Raw genomic sequence first — 24,733 nt, 5'->3', positions numbered from 1 at the left:
TTGTCTATTTCACCTTGCAGTTATTTTCTCCATATTTTTTCCTTGATGTCAAATACACATAATATAACATTTGCTTTATAAATCATTTGTAAGTGTACAGTTCAGTGGTATTAAATACATTCATAATATTGTGCAACCATCACCACTATCCATCTGAGAACTCTTTTCATTTTGTAAAACTGAAATTCTGTACCCATGAAGCAATAATCCCCTCTTCACCACCCGCCCCTCCCCCAGTTGCTGGTGACCACCATTCTATTTTCTGTGTCTGTGATTTTGACTACTCCAGAATCGCACAGTATTTGTCTTTTTGTGACTTGCTTATTTCACTTGCATGATGTCCTCAGGTACATTCATGTCTTGCATGTATCACAATTTCATTCCTCTTTAGGGTTACAGGGAAACCGAACAAAGGGTCAAAAAAAAAAAAAAAGACAAATCTTGTAGGCAATTATAGATCTGAGGCTGAAAGCAGGGGAGGGGGAAAAAAAAAGGATCAAAACAAGGGTGTGGCGAGCGCAAGGGACCATAGTGATGGTTCACAAGTGATGTGGTGGTGGGAGATTTACAGGGACTACACCTAAGGGGAGGAATCAAATACTACAAAAATGCACTGCAATGTAAAAAAAAATTAGAAATTAATAAAAGAAAAACATTTGACAACTTAAAAAAATTTCATTCTTCTTTAAAGCTGAACAATATTCAATTGTAGGTATATATGACACATGTTGATTATCTGCTCATCCACTGATAAAACACCTAGCGTGCTTTCGGCTGGTGGTGAACAGGGATGTACAAAACCTCTTTGAGGCGCTGCTTTCACTCCTCTGAGGGTATACTTAGAACTGGAATTGCTGGATCATATGGCAGTTCTATTTTTAATTTTTTGAGGAGACTCCATTCTGTTTTCCTCAGCAGCTGCACCATTTAACATTCTCACCAAGAGTGCACAGGAGTTCAAATCTCTCTGTATCATTGCCAACATTTATATATATATATATGTATATAATTTGTTAGCCGTCCTAGTGGAGTGTGAAGTGGTATTTCAGTGGGTTTTGATTAGCATTTCTGTGATCATTGGTTCTATCAGTTTTGCTTCCTATATTTTGCAACTCTTTTTATTACATGAATACACATTTGAAATTCCTGTCTTCTTGATGAAGTGACCCTTATACCATTGTGAAAATATCTTCTTTTTCCTGATATGATATGCTGAAATCTTATTGGGTTGATATGAATTGAGCTACTTTAACTTTCTTTTCATTACAGTTAACATAATATATCTTTTCTCATTTTCCTTTAACTTACTTTTTTGTGTTAAAGGTAGATTTCAAAAAGGGTGGCAGATGGCTGTTTTTGAAATCTAATATGATTTTTGCTTTTTAATGACAGTGTTTAGACCATTTATATTTAATAAAATTACTGGTACTTTTGGGTTAAAATCTACCCTTTTGCTATTTGTTTCTATGTCACTTATCTGTTCTTTGTTACTGTTATCTTTTTCAGTCTTTCTGGGGGAGGGAGCAATATTTGAGTATTTTCAGGAATCCATTTTATTTCCTTTGCTGGCTTATCATATATGTTTTGTGTTTGTATAAAGTGACTGCTGGAGCATTTGTTTTACATATATATAAATATATATTTATATATATAATTTAATTTATATATATATTTATATATAAATATGTTTATATATAGTATATATATATTATATATTTATATATAATATACATTTATATATAATAATGTTATATATTTATACATTTATTGCTTATGTATATAAACAGGCTAACTTCAATAATATTAGAGTATCTCACATATATTATAAGAACCTTACAGTAGGCATCCTTACCTTCCGGTATTTGTGCTATTGCTCTCAGACATTTCATTCTCACATATGTTATAAATCCCATAAGATATTGCTATGATTTTTAAAATTTAAACAGGTAATGATCTTTGAAAGATATTTGAATATTAAGGAAAGGTCTTTTATATTTACCCATATGGCTACCATTCCAGAGCACTGTATTTTGACATATGGAGATTTCTATCCAGAATCATTTTCCTTGTGCCTGATGTGGGTAGGCCTGGGGATGATGAAATCTTTCAACTTTTGCATGTCTCAAAATGTCTTTGTTTTTGAAAGATATTTTCGCTGGATATAGAATTCTAAATGAACAGTCTTTCATTTTTTCCTTTCTGAACTTTAAAAATGTTGCTTCCCTATCCACGTGTTGTTTGTTATAAGAAGTTGACTGTCATTCTCTTTCAGTTTCTCTGTGTATAACACGTCTCCCCTACTCGCCCCCTCCCCCACTTGCTTTTTAGATTTTTTAGATTTTCTGTTTATCAGTGTTTTGAAGCAATTTGATTACGATATACCTTGGTGTCCTTTTATTTTTTTGGTCATACATCTTTCCTTGGAATTTGTTAGTCCCTCTGGATCTGTATGTTTGTGACTTTTATTATTTTTTTAAAAATAAATCCAACATCTCTATCATTCCAATATTTCTTTAAATTTTTAAAAATCTTTTTTTCTCTTTGTTATATTTTTAGTTTTTTTTTTTTTTATCAAGTTCACTAATCTTTTTTTTCTGTAATGTCTCATCTGCTGTTAACCTCGTCCACTGTATTTATCTCTAAAAGGTGGATTTGGGTCACTTTTATATCCTCTTTATCTCTCTTTGACACAGTTAATCTTTCCTCCAGTTTTTTGATATAAGAAATACAGTTACAATAACATTTAAATGACCTTGCCTACTAATTACATGATTTATGTCCTTTCTGGGTTGATTTCAAGTGACTGGGCTTTTTTCTTTATTGTAAGTAGTATTTCTCCACAGCCTAGGCAAGCTAGTCACTTTGGGCTGAATTTCATTCATTGTGTGTCCCAGACCTTTTTAGGAACTGGATTTTTTGTATTTCTAAGTTTTGTTCTGGGATACAGTTAAATTACATGGACAATTTGTCCCTTTCATGTCATACATTTAAAATTTCTTTGGTCAGATCACATCAATCTTTAATCTAGTGCTAATTTTCTACCATTGAAGCAAATCTAGCCTCTTTTGAATATTCATGAAGTATGAGGTTTTCCGTTCTGACTTGAGGACACCAGAACCATTCCTGGCCATGTGTGAATATCACAGATCTTGTCAGTGGTTTCACCCCTGGCCTTGGGTAGTTTATTCACATGCATGGTTTGATGGGGCTCAGCTGAAGACTCAGTGGGCTCTCTCCAGATCTCCAAAGTCCCCTCTTCTACCCATAATACTCTGCCTTGCCAACCCTAATTTCCTTGCTCTCCTGATTCCTGCCTCTGTCTCTTCCACCAACAGAGATTCCTGATTGTGCCTGGTACTGGCTCCTACTGCAGCCTGAATACCCATGCCAGCCAGCAAGCTGACCCATCAGAGGCTGCCCCTTGTTTGTTGGCCAAGTCTCAGGGATACTGTTCTTCATTGTCTGATGTTCAATGTCTCAAGAACTTATTTCTTATATTTTGCCCAGCATTTAAACTGATTATCAAAATTGTCTGGGAGTCCTTTGAAAATCTCCAGATTCCAAGAATATGTCATTGGCTAATTTGAGGCCACTTTTGGAGTAGATCTGGACTACTGGCCGTTGACATCATCCCCATTCCCTTTGGAAGGCTAGTATTTTCTCATCAAAATCTGCAATTAAAGGAGTGACTTGCTTCTGTTAAGATTGGGGGTGGAAATATCATTATTTGGAGTAAATGAGTTTGGTAGAATTATTGATAGATGGAAAGAATCCAGAGGAGCTCATAGAAGCCAGATGACAATCTGGAATGAGCTGGTGTGGCTGTGATCTTGGCCGGCTCTTGTGAATTTCTCTCTGACTTCTGACTTTGTAACTCACAACCCTTAGCTTGATGGCAACTGCTGGGCCTGACGCTGTGTGAGAGGTCAGCTCTCCTGTGTCCTGACAGCTCTGCTCTGAAGCCCAGTCAGTGAGCTTCTCTGAGCCAGTACGTCATTACCTGCTGTTCTGGCATTGTGCTACTTGGGTATGAAGAGACACTGGAAAAAATGTCTAAAAAATACACTTTAATCTGTACTTGAAGCTACTTGCAGTCTGTATGGATAGAATAATAGGTGCTTAGTAAATACATTCTATATTTTCATCTCCTAGAAATCCTAGGAGATGAGACACTTCTTGGTAAAGACATTTGGAGTGCCATTGAACCCTCCAGAGAATGTTGAGTATTTTTAGGAGTCTGATGATTATTCTCCTCAGTTTTGTCTTTTTTCCTGCCACCTCTCCACTGATTGCATGGTGGGAAGGCTTTTCCTTCACACCGCTTTCACAATACATTTATGGGGGGCAGCATTGGCTCAGTGGGTGTGTAAGGATACTGTACCCAACACATCTTTTTGAGTGCCAGCTCTGTGCCAAGCATTGAGGGAAAACGAAACATAATACCTGGTTAGTGGTCTGAAGGGATTTCCTTCTTGGTTATAAAAGGAACATCTACAATTGTGAGACAATTTGCATGAGACCATTTGCCAACAAAACAAGACTCAACATAACCAGTAACTTTGAACAGCAGATGCAAAGGGAGTTCAGAACAGGAGTAGGAGAAACAGGTGTCAGAGCCTAGAAAAAAGGACTGGCTTTCCATGATGGCCAAGTTCCTGAAGAGAGCGATTGCATAGTACTCGGAAACATCAGACAAGGAGGGGCAGTCTGGAGAGTGGACAGTGCTGAGGGTGAGGATCAGGGTCAGGCAGACAGCAGAACAGACTGCTAAGGGCAGCCAAAGCCACTGTGTCCAGTGCCAGACAAGAGCCCAGTGAGCATCCCAAAATAGCATCTGGGCACAGAGTCAGATGGTTATGGATGGAAGTCTCGTAGGCCTGTGCCACACTTCAGCTGTCCTCCGAGTATGCACGCTCAGCATGGTCCAGTCATGCCAGCAAACCTGTGAAAGAGGCGGATACACCATTGTTGGCATTTGACAGGAGAGGAAGCTGAGGTAGAAAAAGTGAAAAATAAATTTTGCTTGATGACCTGGGAAGGGGGAGAGCCCAGAGGTGCTCTGTCTGTGTGACCTCTGTCTGATACCCTATCCATCGCTGACCACCCCAAACCCTGACCAGCTTCTGTGGGGTGGTTGGCTGAGACCTGGGATTAGTGCTGAGTTCAACTCTGGGAGAGGTCTGGGTGTGAGAGGAGATTGCTGTATCTCTGCACAGCTGCCCATTCAGGAGAGTGGAGAGAGAAGCCGATGCATCGTGACCTCCTTCAAGTCAAAGCAGAGAAGGAGGCTCCTGTCGCCTCGGGGAGGGAAGAGAGAGGAAGAGGAGGGAATGCATGGGGAAGTCTGCTTTTAAAGCCCATTAAGGAGGAAGAGCCAGGAGCCAAGCATCCAATTAACCTGACATCTCTTACAGCCAAAATATCTGAGGATATAAGAAGAGAATTTAATATGTGGAGGCTTGGGAGAAAAGCGACTAATGGCTGGAAAACAGCCCCAGTTTATTTAAAAAATAGGTCAGGCCCAACAAATCCAATAGATTCCTTCCCAGCAGTTCCTGATCCCAAGACGGAGGGGGTGTGTGTGGGTGCTCTGCCATTTTGATTTGAAGCAGGCATGGCCGTTGCACCACACAGCCAGGGCCTGGTGGGAAGCATCCGCATGTGGTGTCCCGCTGCAGGGGACGGCCTTGTAAGTTGAGCCAACCAGGATCCTGGTCATGGCAGCACTTGAGGGACTGGCCCAAGGTCACCCAGCCTGAAGGTGGCGGTGCTCACACCCAGTCCCTGTCCTTTTACTGAATTCAGTGCTGTTGCACCAGGATGTCACAGGCCTCAACAGGGCGCTTGTTAAACATGCAGCTGCTGGGGTCTCAGCCCACTGGGCTGGGGTGGGGAATGATACCCCAAGGAGAATGAGGTACATTGTAGCAGAAAAACACTCACCGTCCTAAATCAGCCTCCCAGAGATGTTTCCCCTGAGAACATTAATTTCTAGAGATGTTTATCCACCTCTCAGGAAAAAAGGGTGGCTGTGACCATAACTTTGGTAGCACTGGACACCCTAATTCCTCCTTGGAGATTCAATTTGTCCTAGTGTTGTAGAACAATCCCGATACAAAACAGGGTGCCTGACTGTGGGTCCTCACCCGCGCGCTTAAAAGGACTTATCCATGCTCTACTGCAGGCACACGCGAAAGGTTAATAAAAGGTTTATTTACAAGGGAAGGGGAAATGAGGAAATGTACAGCTCAGGGAGAAAAGTGGGAGACAAAGTTTTAAATGAGTCCTACCCGATCCGCCGATCAGGATCCCAAAATGGCACTCTGAGAGCTGGCCGCGAGCCAGGAGCCGTGAAGCCAGGAGGCGAGCGAAAGCGAGCCCCACAAGGCCCACGTGTTTGGTTTTTATACCCAACCTGGCTGCCCAACTCTACCCTCATGTCCCAGCCACCCTCCCTTTGGTGGTGACGGGATTTGTCTTTCCCAATGTCCTGATGGCTTTAGTCTGGAGTGGGGGTGGGGTCCACAAAGCCTGTGTGGGATTAGCTCAGGGCATCATTTCCCCCTAACACTAGCACAGTAAAGTCTTAAAAGTACAGTGGTCGCCCTTAGCTGCCATCTGTCCCTCGGAGGTTGCAGTGACCTGCTGTTCACTGAAATCGAAAAATATTGCATCTAATAAGACATTTTGAGAAAGTGAACATTCACATGTTGTTTTTGGTTTATTGTTAAAATTGTCTTATTTTATTATTAGTTATTGCTGTTGATCTCTTACTGTGCCTAACTTATAAATTAAACTTGATCACAGGCACAAGCGGACAGAGAAAACACAGTATGTCCAGGGCTCAGTCCATCAGCTGTCCAGACCTCCACTGGGTCTTGGAATGTCTCCCCTGAGGGTAAGAGGGGACTTGCACTGTGATTAAAAATCTCTTTATACTTTGCATATCCTCACTTAACATTGCCATGGATTCTTAGAAAGTGGGACTTGAAGCAAAACAGATGTATAAATAATGTCTTTTTCGTTCAATGTCAGCCAAGATCTCATTTTTCTCTTACTGTTATAATGAAATGTGGGAGAATAAAATAACTTTATTCATGGACCAACCATATAGCCTTTAGTCATGGACCTGCTGTATATACATGGGTCACATCATTAACACAGCACACCGGAAGCTTACAAGATGCTATGTGTCAATCACGTCTCACCAAAGCGAGAAAAAAAAAGAAAGGCCTCTGTAGCTTCTCTGCCCAGGCTCCCCTGGCCATGGAACCCCAGCCCCTAGGAGCACCTATTCTGTAGAGCACAGTGTGGAAAATGCACCCGGAGCCCAGTGGTTCTCCTACTTTGTGATGCATCAGATCAGGTGGGGGGGCTTATAAGACAGATGGCTGGCCCCACCCCTGAGATCCTGATTCAGTGGTTTTGCAGTAAGGCGTAAGGATTTGCATTTCTTCCAAGTTCTTCCGTGATGCTGACATTGGTGGTCTGGGGACCACACTTTGAGAAGTCTTACCCTAGACCCCTCTACACACCTTGGCTCAGCCATGGGGCCTAGACAGGGACACGAAACAGAAGGTGACAGTGGATAATAGTAACTGACACTCTGGGATGTGCACCAGTGTCTGGTCTTGCCCCAGGGAGATCTAGAGTGTCTGTGCCTTTAAAAAGCCAACTTTTGTGAGGGCATAGGGGTGATTATTGACAAATGAACTAGCCAAGAGGCCCTGGAGGGCCAGGAACAAGCAGACAACACAGTCTTGTTGGAGCAGCAGCTTCTAGACCTTTCTCGCAGGCTGCAGACTCGCAGGCTCTGACCCCCAAAGCAAGAAGTAGTGAGCGGGGACTGCTTTAATGCAGTGCTTCCTTCCAGGAGGCTGACTTCCTATGCCTTTCTGGCGTGCATCCTTCAGCCCAGATGACAGGACATGTAGGTGCAAGAGAGTAGATAAGACCCCAGAGCCGGAGTCACCTTTGGCACAGGCAGACAGGGAAGGTGTGTTTGTGGTGAGATGTTGGGTGGAAGGAGGGGTCAGAGTGCCCGGCAGAGCAGGCATTGCTGCTGGCAGAGCAGGCATTGCTGCTGTCTGATGCTCCACCGTTAGATGGTCCTTTCCAGTAAAGCTCTGGTCTCTGCCCAAAGGCAGACGGGGGTGGAGGAGCTAACCTGAGGGATTACCAGTTAACTGCCTGGGGCACAGGTTACATCACAGTCCTGTGAGTAAACATGGGGCTGACAAAAGGGTGAGAGGAGGGTGTGTTTATGCTTGGGGTGTAGGGGGGTTAGTGTGAAAGTAGGGGGATAGGAAGAGGGCAAAGGCAGCTGGGGGCGAAAATGTGGGAAACCTGGGCTGAAGCACCCCTGTTCCCGGGCTCTCCCCCAGCTCTCCTCCATTCCCCCCGCGGTGCCCACACCCCCTCGGCCCCCTTTCTTTCCCTCCGCGGGTTCTCCGGCCAGCAGGCTGCAGCGGAGGACAGACAACTCAGGTTAGAAAAAGCTCTCTTGACATTTGGAGAACAGACAGGATTTGGCTCCTCCAGTAGAGCCTCTTGTTCTCAGGAAAATCGTTTTTACAGCTTGGGCTGGTGCCAGTGAAAGCCATTTATAGCCCAATGGGCTTGGGTTAGCTTCAGCTGCCTGGTGCGGAAAGCACTGGCTTCTCTCTGTCCCTCCCGCCTGCCTGTCCCCTTCCTGTCTCCTTCACCCTGCTTCCCTTCTCACGGCCTCTCTCCTCTCCCCCGCCAGCGCTTTCCGATTTCCTGGGACGTTCTGTTCTAGATTTGCCTGTGTGACCCTGAACAAATGCCTTTCCTTACGTGGGCCTCGGTTTTTCCTTCTACAAACTGGAGCCAATTAGTTGGCTCCCTTTCCAACTCCTCGGGGCGGTGCCTACCTGTGCCTACTTGACTGAAGAGTTTTCTGTTGCCCCTCTCCCTGCCCCCTGGCCTGGGCTCCTTTCTGGGCCGGCTTTCCTGAGCAGGCTTTGCCACCCATTTCTGGGCAGAGGGCTTGGCTCTGAGCAGTGGCTGAGGTAAGGCTGGCAGGATGGAGTTGGGCTAACCACAGTATCAGCCAAGGTGCACAGCCTGGTTGAATGAAGTGTCTCTGTGACCTAAAATGGAGTTGGAGCTTCTGACTTGACAGATGAACTCACTGTCCTCCCCCAAGACCCATTCCCTCCCACCTTTCCAGGGCCAGGTAGCTGAGCTAAAGGCCAAGTTTCCAGAACCCTCCCAAGGGCCATCCATTGTGATGGATCATCTTTAATAGCTTCCAGAGACATGGCTGCATTCCATAGCATCCTGCTCACCTGCTCAGGGACCTGGAGGACTCCTATATGTCTGCTTCTTCACAGGAGCTTGCTGCACACAGGGTCAGCAGGCATCTGTGGAAAGAAAAGCAACACCCAGGTAGCTGGGTGTCCAGGCATCAAGGGTCACTGCTGTTCCCACCCCACTCTACCCCCCGGGACAGGCCACACCTAGCAGCTGATGGGCAGAGCACAAGTCCCTTCTGCAGGAGGCTGACCGGGCAGACAGCCTTTGGGACCAGGGGCTGGGCCATCATCACCTCTGTGTCCCCATGACCTGTGGTTACTGAGCTGGGTGCCTGCAAATCCGCAACTCCGTCTGTCTCATGAATGCAAAGTGTGGCCCGTGTAGACATGGTGTGAGTTGTCTGCTGGGGAAAGAGACTCAGGGAGCCCCATGGAAAATGGGAGCTTGGAGTGAGAGCAGAATGGCAGCTAGGGGATACAGGAGAGCCCCGTGACCTTGACCATGCAGGATGCCTGGATCAGCTAGGGCTTTGTCACTTTTTAACATATTAAATAGAGTCAAGTTTGGGGTCAGCTCTATGCACAGAGCTTCCCTTCAGGTTAGAGGTGACTGACAGCTCAGCTTCCAGAGCATACATCTCTCTGGGTACGCAACACCAGACTGAGGTGGTCTTGGTTTGGTTGTCCTTGCCTGGCCATGGGAATTAAATGCTTGGTCCCATGTCCTCAGAGGAGGGCAGTCACTGAAGTGGGGGGTGAGGACATGTCCTCCCTACGCCCCTCTTCCTGGTTTCCCTGGTGTCTTCAAGATCTCCAAGGGGGACGCCCTGGCTCCTCCCTGGCCCCTCCTCACCCTCTTCTGTGCGCCTTCCCCAGGGTCCCTCCTAAGTGAATGTCTTGTCGCCCCTTTGTACTGATGGTTTCTAAATCCGAGTCCAGCCTCAGCTTCTCTCTAGGGCCTGGGATCACATTTTCTTTTCTTTTCCAATATTCCTACATTTTTAGCTATCTACAAAAGTAGTAGGTACTAATGGCCTCAATTTTAGAAAATACAAGCAAGCACAAGAGAGAAAAGAATGAAGTTTAGATGACCTAACGCCCCGTGACAATCCCCCCACCCGTCTGGGGCCTCCCCCAGCCCCCTCTCTTCACATAGGCAGGAGCACATTAAACTTTCGAAAATGTGATCACACTGTCCATGCTTCTCCCACATCCCTCCTCAGCCCACAGTTTATGGAGGTCATATTTCTGTGTTACTGAACACTCTTCCATGACATTTTATTTATTCATTTTTCATTTTTGCACAATGTATGCATTTTCATCTTGGTTATAAAATTCCCACCACCCTTGTTTTGATCCTACTCCCTTCTCCCCCCCTGTAGTGTGTCTCTGGTTTATAGTTGCTTGTTGATTTTGATTTTGACTTTATTATATTTAGTCTTTTTCCTCATCCCTTATTTAGGATTTCTAAATTCCTGCTATGAGTGAGGCCATCCGGTATTTTTCTTTTTCTTTCTGGCTTATTTTGCCGAGCATGATCCCTTCCAGCTCCATCCATGTTGCTGCAAATGGCATGAGATTATCTTTTTTGATTGCTGAGTAATATTCCATGGTGTATGTGTACCACATCTTCTTGATCTAGTCTATTTTTGGGTGTTTTGGTTGCTTCCATAGCTTACCTGTTGTAAATAGTGGTGCAATAAACATAGGGGTGCAGGTGCCCTTTTGAATTAGTGTTTTTGTGTCCGTTGGGTAGATATCGTCCATGATATTTTAAATGGCCTCATAGTGATCTGCTGTGTGACTGTGTCAGGGGTTATATGATCAGCTTTGTTAGTGTAGGTTGGCTCCTAATTTTTTGCCATGATGGACAGTGATGTCATGAAATCCTGAGCTATACATTCTTAGTTATCCTCAACTCTTTCCTTAAGGATAAATTTCATAAAATGGAATGACTGGGTTAATGAGTTTGTCCTTTTTTTTTTTTTTTCTAACACTCACCATTTCATCAAGCCATTTTCCAAAAATATCTGCACTTATTTACATTCTCACTGGAAGTGTATGAAAGTACCTATTTTTCTTGCAATCCTTAGAAATGCAGAGTTTTAGTAGTTTGAGGAGGAGACAAGCTGATTTGGATGTTTAAGATTATCACCCTTTTTTTGGTTTTCATTTAAAGTTACCCTATTCCTAGAGAGATTAAATACATTTGCTGCATGTTAATTTGCCCTTTGTGTTTTATTCTCATGTGAAGTAACTCTTAAATCTTGTGACCAGTGTTAAATTGGGGATGTTCATCCTTTTCTTATTGCTTTATAAGCGCTCTCTCCATGTTAAGGATATTAACCTTCGCCTACTCTATAGATTAGAAATAGATTTCTCGGGTTCTCATTTGCCTTGCAGATTTGTTTATGATATTTATTGACTGGATTGCATTACTGCCTACTTGCTAGACATCTTTTCTTATATGACTCAATGACATTTCAAACTTCACATATCCAAATTGAAATTCATTATTTCCCCCACCCTAACCTGCTCTTCCTGCTGACTTGCTTATTTCTGTTAATGTCACCCCCATTTTCCTAGTCACTCAGGCTTGAAATGTTGAAGTCATCTTTGATTCCATCTTCTCTCTTCTCCTCTTTGTGCCGCCGGTTGCCAACTCCTATTTCTGCAGCTCCTCTACCGGCAGCCCCTCCACACAATGGTAGCTTAGGTGCTTATTATTTCTTGACCAGACTGTGAAAATGGCCTCATATGTTCACCGGTTGCTTCCCCAACCCCAGTCCTTCCAGCCTTCGTGTTCCCCTCACACTGTCACCACACTGATCTTCCTAAAGCTGAGCCAACGTAGACTTCCCTGGTCACACCTGCCGGCAGCTCCCTCATTGTCATGTATTTAGTGACAACCTCCTAGCCTGGCCATAATTTCCTTCCAACCAAATCTCCCATGATCTGGGCCAGTTTGCTCTCAAATAAGCTCATTGCTTCCCTTTCCCTTTTTGCTCAAGGTATCTCCTCCTTCTAGAATTCCCTCCTACCACCTTTACCTTCTCAGATCCATCCCCTAGTTCCCCACCTTAGTCCAGCACCTACCCAGGCTTTTCTGACTTTCTTCTTATTTTTCATTTAGTGGTTTTGAAGTCATGTTGGTTTGTACCATTTTATAGACTTCAGGTGTTCAGATCTGTCTGTCAACATCTGTATATGCCACATGTGCTCATCACCACAATTCTGGTTTCCATCCTTCACCATCCAACTGAACTTCAGTACAGTTTTCTTGGTTTTGCCTTGTAAAACACACTTCACTCCATCATCTAGTCTTAGAGTCCTTCTTGAAAGCAGAGTCCTTTGAGGGTCTGACCCTACAGCACCTGCTTTTTCACAGGCCCCCCATGGGAGCTTGCTGCACACAGGGTCAGCAGGCATCTGTGGAAAGAAAAGTCACACCCAGGTAGCTGAGTGTCCAGGCATCACGGGTCGCTGCTCTTCCCACCCCACCCCACCCTCCGGGACAGGCCACACCTAGCAGCTGATGGGCAGAGCACAAGTCCCTTCTGCAGGAGGCTGACCGGGCGGACAGCCTTTGGGACCAGGGGCTGGGCCATCATCACCTCTGTGTCCCCATGACCTGTGGTTACTGAGCTGGGTGCCTGCAAATCCGCAACTCCGTCTGTCTCATGAATGCAGAGTGTGGCCCGTGTAGACATGGTGTGAGTTGTCTGCTGGGGAAAGAGACTCAGGGAGCCCCATGGAAAATGGGAGCTTGGAGTGAGAGCAGAATGGCAGCTAGGGGATACAGGAGAGCCCCGTGACCTTGACCGTGCAGGATGCCTGGATCAGCTAGGCCTTTGTCACTTTTTAACGTATTAAATAGAGTCAAGTTTGGGGTCAGCTCGATGCACAGAGCCTTCTTCAATGTTAGAGGTGACTCTGCAGCCAGCACGGGAGTGAGCAATTGACACAGTCTATTTTTAGCCTCCCGGAGACCGTGACCAACATCCCAAGCTGAGGGTGGGCACACCTGCTGCATTCTAATGAGGCAGCCCTGGTTGCCTCTGCCAGCCAGCTTCGGATCTCACCGACCTGAAATCTGATGTTGCTAAACTGGGAAGCCTGTTTATTTCCCAGAGGCTGTAGCCTAGATACACCAGGAAAATGGGACCATCATACTCCCTGCTCACTCTGTTCCAGCCTGGGACACAGAGCAGTGTTGGGCCGTGCCTCCTGCACGATGGAGGGATGGAATCACTTGGATTTCATGATCTTGCTCTGTCCTAGAAATCCCCATTCCCTTTCCTGGAGTCTGAGCTGACCCAGCTTACAGATGAGAAAACTGAGGCATAGAACAGGGACATGTTTGTCTCATCCGTATAATAACAGCAACCACAGTCATCGTCATCGTCTCATGGAGCACTTACATATGGCAGGGAGTGGTATCTAAATGCTGTCGGTGGTGACAAGTGACTTCCCAAGTACATTTGTCAGCCTTAGGTGCAGGGCTGGGTTTCAGAGCCAGGAAGTACAATCCCAAGATTTGCCATCTGCCTCTCAGCATCTATTTTTACTTTCACTAGAACAAGGAGAGGACCCAGGATCCCAGCCCCAGAGCATGCACTCCCGGGTACTACCGCCTCTAGATTTTCAAATTCTACCGCTCTCTGGCTTGTGCTATGCAGTGTGTGCTTGGATGTCTCAGCTCAGTGGGCAGCATTCCTTCCTTCTGGCAGAACTAGGCTTCCACAAGGAAGTCTGAACCTCTGGGTCCCCTTCTCTCCTTAGCCTGTGATGGTCAGCAGCAGTGGGGTGCAGAACTGGACTGGATGCTTGGATTGGGGAACCCAGAAAGGGCAGTAATTGGCAGGCAGAGGCAGGTGGTCACTGTCAGTGGCGGTGATCACAGTTCAGAATCAGCTTCAGCTGAAGTTACTCACAGCGTGAATCAGAAACTGGATGGGAAGACATCAGGTGTAAGATGCCGGCACTGAAGAGACCTGCATTTGAAGGGCTGTGGGCTGCCTCTTGAGGGGAGAGAAGGGTGTCCTAAGGGTGCAGGTGGGATTCGTTTCAGTTTAACAAACACCTACTATGTGCTTGATCCCTTTGTCAGCACTTTACAATGCTAACTTGTCTAACCCTAGGAACTACTCCCAATGTGGAGATGGGGAAACTGAGGCAGAGAGGTTAATAACCTTTCCTATGGTTATACACAGCTAGCAAGTGCCAGAGCCACTTCAAGGCTCAGTAGACTGGCTCTGAAATCTGCACCTTTGCCACCTTGCTACGTGATGCATCTTTGCGAAAGATTTGGAAACTGAGGCCTTGAATAGCTCAGGTCACCCAGCTAGTGAGAAATGGAATTGGATGAAATTCAGGTCTTTTTGGCTTTTCAGTATCTTACCACCTCTCCCCAAATCACAGCCCATCTGCCAGCAGGCTCCAGGGCACCACCAACCCCTTTGGAGTGGCTACTGTGGCTGGTTGGAGGGAGGAGGGAGGGGTGAATCTCAGAGGAGGAGGTGCTGCTGTTAATACAGGTTCCCCTCTCTTCCCGCAGGTGAGCAGCCCCCCCGTGCAGCCCCCTCAGCCTGTGGTCCCAGCCAAGCCTGCACAGTATGTCCATCATGTGTCCACCCAACCCAGCTGCCCAGGACGGGGCAAGTTGTCCAAGTTGCTGAATCCAGAGGAGATGACCTCGCGAGATTATTACTTCGACTCCTACGCCCACTTTGGGATCCACGAGGTAAACCCTCTCGAGCTGATGGCTGCCCGGGGCCGGCTTGGCCCTGCTGTCTCATCATTGTTTGTTGAGGCAGCATGCACTCAGCTCTCTGCTGTCATAAAGTGAGTTCTCCCCGTGGCCCCTGTCCCTGACCCTCTCTGTATCCGTGGGCCCCTTGGGAGGAGATCGCCGTCAGGCCTGGAGCAGGGGCATAGGTAACAGTGTCTCTAGGTGCAAGAGAGCCAGGAGGTGCCTAGGATTTCTATTTCTCCTCCTGATCCTGAGCCTTGCTGATCCGGGGAGGGTTGGGTGTGCTTGGTCCTTGCTCTAGAAGTGCAGATGCTAGAACTTTCTGGAGGTCAAGGTGTCCTGTCTTTAGACCCTTGAACCCTTAGACTCACCCGAGATCCAAGAGTACCTCCCGGGAAAGAAATGCAGCAAGCTTCTTGGGAACCTGGTCCAGGTCTGATACCCAGATAGATTCTCAGTAAACTCTGATGTCTAAGCGCTTGTTTTCTACCACAGCAGGGAAGATTATGCTAGTTGTGGAACAGAGCAGAGCCGCCTAACCCAGGGACTTCCTGACTGGAGTGGATGGCTGGTGGGGGTAGAGACCTGGTACTTTTACCTCCACCTCCCCGGTGTAATCTGCAGCACTCTCAAGTCACCCCAAATAAACAAATGACATTCCCAGAATGCTTACTCGGTGCCAGGCACTGCACTAAGCACATTATCTGTATCATTTCATTTATTCCTCCTAAGAACCCTACGAAGAAAATATTTCTATTATCTCCTAATGGTATGAAGAAATATTGAGAAGGGAACAAAGGTTTGCTTGTTATGCAAAGCATTTTCAAAATAAATCTTCAAGCTCCCTTCCAATAGATGCTTCTGTAAGCCCTTCTGTATCGAAATGGCGATACTGCTGTTGCCAGAAGTGCCTTTGATAATGAGAACCAGCAAATTTTTTTTTGTGTGTGTGTGGTTTTTGAGTGATTAGCACATGCTGGGTGTTGTTCCAAGCATTTTATATTGTTCATTTACTTATTCCTCAGGCCAACTCTATGAGGTTGGTATTATTGCTTGTCCTCATTTTGCAGATGAGCAAGTGAGATGTTAAGAACCAAGTCCCTCCTCGTACATCCTTGCTGGTTCCTTTGTATGCAAAATCCCAGCTAATAACTGGCAGAGTTAGAAACTGAACCTTGACATTTCAGGTCCGGGAGGGGGGGGCGGGGGGGGGCTTTGTCCCCAACTACTAAGACATGTAGGTTTTAAAACAGGTCTTTCTTTCTGGAAGCTCTTTGCTTCTGCAGGTTTCTTTGCAATTCCATATGGAGAAGGGGTTTCCCATTATTTCTAGACTTGGGGGCCCATTTACACCAGGGACACTTGAGGTTTAGCCCCTGAGAATTTCTCTCCAGATAGAATGGTTGGGCCTGGGGACTGCAAGGAGGATAGGGCCCTGCATTCAGTTCTGGGGGTCCTGGCCCTGCAGGACCCGGGCAGCCAAGCCTGATACTCTGGTAGATCAAAAGCCCTCTCAGGTCTGATGAGTCTGCTGGCTAGTGCCCCTGTTCCCTATTGGGGTGGAAGTTAGACTGGAGCCTGGAGCCCTGTCCTGGGCTTGGAAGAGGCTCTGGGAGTCAGGAAGTACTCCTTCAAGTGCTCTCCCTCTTCAAGACCTTGCCTTTAATGAAAGCATCTCCCCGTGGCAAATTCTGACAGGCCTGTGGTTATGGGCACCTATTTCAAGACAGATTTCTGGTAGGAGAGAGCAGTTCTAGGGGTCCTAAAATGCCTCCCCTTGGGCCTGAAATCCACCTGTTAGAAAGTCACCAACAGCAAGGAATCTTATGCTCCCCACCCTCCCTCTTCAGGCTCCCCTGACCTTAGAGGAGTCTGATAGATTCTCGGACGCTGCTAAGTCCTTGCTGGGCTAGGACTTGGTTCGCCAGCCTTTAACCCAAAGATTTACTGACATGCCTGCTAGTATCCGCACACAGGGAATGTCTGGCCAGCACCAGAACCAGGCATCCAGGAGGCTGTGACTTCCACTGCAAGATGACACCCAGTGTCACCAAATAAATACTGTCAGAGTCCCTCAATTTGGTGTGTTAGTAGAAAAATTGAACTTGCACATGAGCATAGTGTAGCCTGAGCTATACATGTGGAGCCAAGGATCTGTGGGTCATAGATAACATTTCTTTGCTTTGTAGGCTGTTCTACAATAGTTTTTAGCAACCTTTTGCATCAGAAAGTGCTTCTGGACATCTAACTTAAATTTCTCCTGCTGCTGCTGCTGCTGCTGCTGCTGGGGCATCTCTTGCTGCTGGCTTCTGGGAAATGCACAGGTCCTGTAAAGGAGATCCACCCGGTTAAGCTACCTTCACCTCTGAGGCTTCCCTCTAGTTGTATTTGGCCTCCCAGATTATCTGGTACAAGAGGCAGCCAGGGCACGTGGAGGAACTCTCAACATTGTTCCTTGCAGGGAGAGGGCATGCTCACTTCTCGTTATCAAGCACAGGGGATCTCCCTTTTATGCCAGACGGCTTGTGACAATGCCTTTGCCTCCTCAGTCTGGGCAAGACCCATACTTGCCATCCGAGCCAAGCTGGCCATTTGGCAGTCTCCTTCTATCATTAACAAGATGCTCATGTGGGCAGCAGTGTGGCCAGCTTCTGATTAATAGTGATCAATGAGTGTTTAGGAAACATGGTGTGGACGGATTGGGTTTGATTCATCTGTAAATACAGACCACAGGGGAGGGCACTGTGGGGGGCCTGAGGAAGCACATCAGGAGGTGATTCTGGACAATTCTGTTCCTTCACCCTGTGACTGTGTCCAGAAACCATCGGTACTCAGCCTCCAGAGGACATGGGCTGGGGAAGAGGATAGTGACCTTGTACCCATCACAGAGCTTCTCTGAGAAGAGTGGTATCTTGGACAGCAGCTGAAGTGACAGCTGTGAGCTCATGGAGACCTCTATTCAGAGGGGAGGGGCCAGCCCCACAAGCACCCTGATCCCAGCTCTGAATTTGCAGCATCTTTGATAACCCACTGGCCCTGGGTGCAGTGCCTCAGTCACCAGAAGAATTCCTGGGCACCAATCCTACTCCCTGCCAGCTCTCCTCTTTTGACAATCTTGCTGCAGATCCTTTTGAGAGTCTTCAGGTCTTCATTTCCCAGCAATTTGTCAATGTGCTACCACATGTTTACAGGCCAGGCAGCTGAGAGACAAAGTTCTCTGCTGCTCTGGCCAGGAACCGTTTTCAATAGTGACATGATCCTGTTTGAAGAGTCTGGAGACTTCATGCTCTTCTCCTAGCGATGATTGAAGTAAATTGGAGGAAGGGTAGAGTGCCTTTTCTTTTGGCAGGCCAAGTAGAGGGAGTCTTGTTAAGTCAGAACTCTTGTGCCAGAACTTGAACGTTTAGACACAAGACTCCTGCAGTCTGGAGCCTTAAGGAATGAAAGAAAGAGCAAAAGATGAAACAGGAGGAAATGAATGGATGGGAGGAGGGATTCTGTAGAGCTCCCCTTTAGCAACAATAGGTACTGGCCCAATTTAATTGCATCAGAAAGGAACTTAGGACTTTTAGCTATGGCTATGATGGAGAGGTTTTTGAAAACTTTGCTGTTATTTGCCTCCATACCTGGCTCACCCTCAACTATTTCCTCATGTGGATGAAAGGGACATGATTGTCACAAAGAGTCAGAGCTAACACTTTGGTAACACTTACTGTATTTATTCAATCATCACAGCAACCTTACCAAATAGGAGCTATTACTGCTTATTTTCCAGATGAGGACATTGAGACATAGAAAGCTAAATGATGTTCTGGGTCAGAGAAATCAAAAGGCACCAGAGCTAAGATGTGAAAAGACTCCAGCATGGTTGTATTCAATCCTTCAATCCCAATGCTCTGCCGTATTCCTCTTTATAGCACATTGGCAACGCACCATGCCCGGAGCCTGGGCATGGGGATATCGTCTTGCTCTCTGACAGTTTTGAGGTCTTGCCATTTTGAGGACTAGCAGTCTTATAGCATTCAGCCCCAGAGATATTCTGGAAAGAGAAATACTTTCAAAGTATTTAGAGTCAGAAGGGAATGGAATCTACCCAAACTCTCACCTTATTCAACTTCTAATATGATTAAATGTAGGAACCCCTGAGGCAGCACAGGAAGTATTGATTGAGTTGAAAAGCGAAAACAAGATCTTTCAGCCCTTTAAGGTTGAATTCCAAGGCCTTGATAAAGGGATTAAAGTCACAGCCCGATCTGAAACCTGAACAACTCCAGATTGGCTCCAATGACCAGCCCTTCACTCTAGCCTGAGCAAGAAAATGACATCTCCTTTGGGAAAACCAACAATAACAACAAAAAACTAACTTGGTCTACTATTGTTCCTTAGACACCACCCCCTATGGTATGAAATAAAAATGATAAGACAAGTGAAGAAATAGGAGCATTTGCCCCATACTCAAGAGAAAAATCAGTGAATAGAAACAGATCCATAGATAGCTCAGAGGTCAGACTTATAAAAGACTCTAACAAATATGATTTTTTTGAATTATTTAAATTTTATTTTTCTATTCCCCATACAATTACAACCCCCTTATTTTGACCCCAAGCCCTCCTTTCCCTGCCCCCCAACCCCCACAGAGTGTCTCTGGTTCATAGTTGTTTGTTGATTTTGATATTTTCTTTCTTATAGTTATTCTTTTTCCTGGTCCCTTATTTAAGTTTTCTAGATTCCTGCTATGAGTGAGACTGTTATAGGACAGGGAGAGGGGTAGCCCAAGCCCCGCAAACCTGCCTATTCTAAATGGGTTCTGCCATCCGCCGCATCAACACAAAACATATGAGACTTTAATGGGAAGGAACTTTAATAAAACTAGGAAACAATACAGGTAAGGCAAAGAGTCTAGTTTCTAAATGAAGCACCCAAAGTTACCCGTCCCCTCGTGGGTAAAAGTCCATCCATATGGGATTGGCCCAGAACAAGGCCCCAAAGCCTGCCACAAGTCTAAAGCATCTTCCAGTGGGGACCCACAGAAAAGGGTCACAAAGAACTGGACAAGCCCAGAAGGAAAAGAGCAAAATCAACATCAAGATAAAAGCTGCCATTGTCACCTCCCCACGGGTCTCACCCACATCTGTGTCACCCAGTCCACGACCAAAAGACAAGCGCAGTTTCTTCACGTGTCTCTAGGCTCCATGCGCCTCCTCCAGGTCTCCTTGCGCCATCCTGCTTCTTCCTTCCTCAGTCTCTTCTGCAGCTTCTCCTCTTCCTGCTCAGCTCCACCCTCCCTTGGGTGGGGCAGGGAACCTCCCCCTTTCCTGGGGACCACCCTGTTGCAAGACCATCCGGTATTTCTCTTTTTCTTTCTGGATTATTTCGTTGAGCATGATCCCTTCCAGCTCCATCCATGTTGCTGCAAACTGCATGTGTTTATCTTTTTTGAATGCTGAGTAATATTCCATGGTATATATGTACCACATCTTCTTGATCCAGTCATCTATTTTTGGGCATTTGGGCTGTTTCCAAAGCTTAGCTATTGTAAACAGTGCTGCTATAAACATAGGGGTGCAGGTGTTCTTTGGAATTGATGTTTCTGTGTCCTTTGGGTAAATACCTAGGAGTGGAATTGCTGGATCATATGGAAGTTCTATGTTTAGTAGGTCCAGAAATCTCCACACAGCTTTCCACAGTGGTTGGACCAGTTTGCACTCCCACCAACAGTGCAGAAGAGTTCCTTTTTCTCCACACCCTTGCCAGCATTTGTTGTTGCTAGTTTTTTTAATATGTGCCATTCTCACTGGTGTAAGATGGTATCTCATGGTAGTTTTGATAACAAATATGATTTTTTTTTAAATATCAAAAGAAGATAGATATTTTAGGTGAAATCCTATAACTGAAAAATACAGAATCGAAACCAAATATTCATGGGATGGGGTTAATAATAGCTAGGATATATAGAAGAAAAGAGCTATGTGTGTAGCACAGGTGAATAGAAATCATCCAAACTGGAGCATGGAGAGAAAAAAAAATTGCCAAGAAGTGAACAGAGCCTCAACAACTTGTGGGACAGAATCAAGTGGTAAAGCATGTGAGTGATCACATTTCAGAGGAGAATGAAACGAGTGGGACAGGAAAATATTTGATGAAATATAGGTGGATAAATTTCAAAAACTGATAAAAACACTACAACCCTTCTGTTTTGATTTGCTCAAGCAATGAAGCCATATCAGAAACAGTGACTGCAACTGGGATCATCGCCTGATTATGTTTATGACAATACATGCTCACTCCCAAGATCCACGTCTGTCTCTGCATGAGCCAAACAGGCAGCTTGAATGGAGGTGTGGGTCTCATGGAACTAGTCTCCTAGAGTAATGGGACTCATGGAATGCGTGTCAGTCAGTCATTGTCCAATAACCTTTGAAATAGTGTTTATTTTCTTTTCTCCAATGCAACCACCCTGGCAAATGGCTGCAGATCCTCTTGGGGGAAGATTAGAAGAAAGATTAACAGTATACATATTTGGCAATGTAATAGGGCTTTCCTTCATTCAAGGAGTTCTTGGTCTGTGTACTGGCTCCACTCTGGGAATTGATTGAGGGACCCACATTTTGTTTTGGTTATTCATGCCAGAATCACCAGACCTATGACTTTCCTGCTTATACAGATCAAGTAAGGATGTAGTGTGCTTCCCATCTATTTCTTTTCTAGTGACACTGATGAACTAATCCATTAACTACCACCACGGGTTCTTGTAAGGTAGACTATTCTGAATTCTACTTTGGCTCCTATGACTTTTATGCTAGCCACACCTACTTCATCTTTGGTGATAAGTGCTGCAGTTTGACCTCTGCTGCCCCAGAATCCCAGTTTGATATTATTCTCATTGTTTTCGGGATCTTGGTTGAATCTCAATATTTCTCATTGTAATTTCTGACCTATAGAGAAGAACAACTACAGGAGCTCTTTGGGGACGCCAGACCCTCACCCCCAAGTTTAGCTCTCACATCTGTAGTGAAAGGGGTCTCCTCTGGCCTTGGTGAATAGGTGTCATGTGATAAATGTACTTAAACATACCATTCTCCCTAAGTCTTTGCATACCTTCCTCTTCAGCATGCCAAAGAAATTCTGGCATTTCATCCTCATTCAGTATAGGTTCACGTTAGGACCATGCTTCAGTCATCCAACCAAGCCAATAGGTAGAGATATTTCAAGTCCCTGGAGTTAAAATAACAAATCCAGAATCTCTGCTTAGTGAGCCTCTATCAATAAACTTGACTTAATCCTTCTATTCCTTCTGCATTGATCCCAGGCCCTAATCATATACTTCCATACCTATTCCCCAGGTTTTAATCTGTATAAAATAGAAATTTCATGGTGTGCATCATACCTCTTCATGTGTCCACATAAGTCACACTTTGTACCTCATCCTTTAAGGCCTTTTATAACACAGAAGGTTGGTGGAAGTAGCTCCTGAGAAGAATCAACAGTTGTCTTGCAGGCAATACCTCAAAGGAGACACACCAATAAAATTCTTCAGGAAAAGGAACACTAAGTCCCAACTCTCTCCGCAACCCCTATCCCTGGGAGAAATAGAAGGTGCTTTTACTGGGGAAAAAGATTGTAGTTTAGGGGCTTGTGGTACCAGCTTCATCAGCATTTGCCCATGTGTTCTCATTCCAATTTTCAGGATCCTGTTTCTTCCTAATTGATGCCTCAACCTTAACATAAAGACCCTGCAAAGATGGGAGTTAATTTGTTTTGTAATTCAGGCACTTGCAGGATTAGACTTTGGATTTGGTTTCAGAAATCTTGGCACTGCATCTACAGTAAATAGGTGCTTTTTTTTTTTCTTTAGAGAATCTTTCAGGTGATGAATGTGGACCTTGAGCTGGGAATTTAAATCTCTGAGCTCATCATTTTCTTTCTCCAAGTTCTCAAGTATATTTTGGAGCAGCCAACCATTCAATCTATCTCCTTATACTTTGGAATTTCAACTAAAATATTCTGAGGTAGCAAATGCTTGGTCATCAGTGTCTTCTCTGCCAGGTACTTTGTTACTGGCACCTAATGCTGATATTTTGATTAAGTCCTCTGCCATTTCATGCTGTTGACCCCCAGTGCCTTCTTTTACCAATGGCAATGTTGTCACTAGTGACTTTAATAAGATTAGAGATTCAATTTCAGAAAATTCAGAACCAATTCAAAGAACACATTCTTAGATCATGTTTTCTTTAGGAGATATTCTTATTAACAAATTCTGTATCAGCCATGGTTTAACCAAGGAAGTAGATCCAGTATAAAGCAATTCCAACTTGTGTGTGTGTGTGTGTGTGTGTGTGTGTGTGTGTGTGTGTGAGAGAGAGAGAGAGAGAGAGAGAGAGAGAGAGAGAGAGAGAGAGAATGTGAATTTATGACTGGCATGCAGGAAATTTGCTTTGTAATTATGTAAAGCTGTGTCTCCGTGTCTTATGCTAGAGTTTGAAGCCCACAGAGCAGGTCCTCAGCATAGAAACATGAATGTAAAATAAGGGAAAAATCCAGAAGTAGCTAGAATCCATAGGCATAAGCTTGAAACCTTTTAGGACAGACTGAAATGCATGTCCATTCTATTGTTCATTCTATGTCCATTCTATATTTTAAGCTATCTAGATGGAGGTGTTTCTCCATGGAGCTAAATACACACACCTGTGCTAGGAGCCAGAGAAACCGAAAGAAAAGGTAGAGCAATTATAGGCTTAGTTGCTGCTTCGTTCCAGTAAGGAGAATCAACATGCCAGCAATGCACTACAAAATGTTTCTTGGTTCCTTGGTACCTTCCAGATTTTGCAAGCGTCTTCCTTGTGACTCAACTTCACTGGAAACATAAAAAGAGAATTCTTAGAACTGTAGTTCAGACTGGCCAAGGTGACATGCTACAAAGCCAAAACACATGTGTGCACAGAGCTTCAAAAACATGAAGCAAACTCTGCAGTATTATAGAGAGAGAGAAAAAAAAACCCAACATATCCCCAGCCATAGGTAAATATTTTTAACACTTTTCTGTTGGTAGTTAATGGAACAAATATACAAAAATATCAATAAGAATGTAAAAAATTTGAACAACACAGTCAAACAACTTGAACTAGTTAGCATTTATAAAACATTGCATGCCCAAATCGCAAAATACACACCCTTTTAAAGGAAAACATACATTGAAACATTCACTGAGGCCATATGCTGGGTCATGAACAAATCACAATAAATTTCAAAAGATTGAAACAAACACTATGTTTCCTTTTGGGTAACAGAATTAATTAGAAACCAAAGCCAATAAATTATCTAGAAAATCTTCAAGTGTTTAGAGATTAAACAGCACTGAGAACAGGGTCAGAGAAAAAATTGTAAGAGAAAGTAGAAAATATCCCAAACTGGATATTAGTGAAAATCCAGTGCTATAGACTGAGTATTTATGTTCCCTCCCACCCAAATTAACATGTTTAATTCCTAACCCCTATTGTGATGGTGTTGGAGGGGGTGGGATCTCAGGAAGGTAATGCAGTCTTGAGGGTAGAGCTCTTAAAAAGAGACATCCTTGGCATTTTTAGTTTGCAAATGCTTATATTAGATAAAAAGAAAGGTATAAAATCAGTGATCAAAATTTCCACCCTATGAAGTTAGGGAAAGAACAAATAAACCAAGTAAGTTGAAAGAAGGAATAATAAAA

General features: G+C 44.7%; 1 protein-coding gene across 5 annotated transcripts in view; it reads left to right on the top strand.

Annotated features, from left to right (window-relative positions):
- The window catches only part of PRMT8 (protein arginine methyltransferase 8), an 87,167-nt gene that overhangs the window by 22,323 nt on the left and 40,111 nt on the right, over positions 1-24,733 (top strand). For 2 of the 5 annotated variants that reach the window (XM_054696516.1, XM_054696517.1), the window contains exon 2: positions 14,836-15,021. In XM_054696516.1, coding sequence (XP_054552491.1) covers positions 14,836-15,021 — 186 coding nt within the window. The other 3 variants (XM_037514532.1, XM_037514533.2, XM_037514536.2) reach the window with 3 other exon arrangements.

The sequence above is a fragment of the Talpa occidentalis genome, unplaced genomic scaffold (genome assembly GCF_014898055.3).
Source record: "Talpa occidentalis isolate TD23 unplaced genomic scaffold, MPIMG_talOcc4v2.1 talOcc4.16, whole genome shotgun sequence".
Classification (NCBI taxonomy): Eukaryota; Metazoa; Chordata; class Mammalia; order Eulipotyphla; family Talpidae; genus Talpa; species Talpa occidentalis.
Note: the sequence above shows the minus strand (reverse complement) of the source record. Positions and strands in the feature narration are given on the sequence as shown.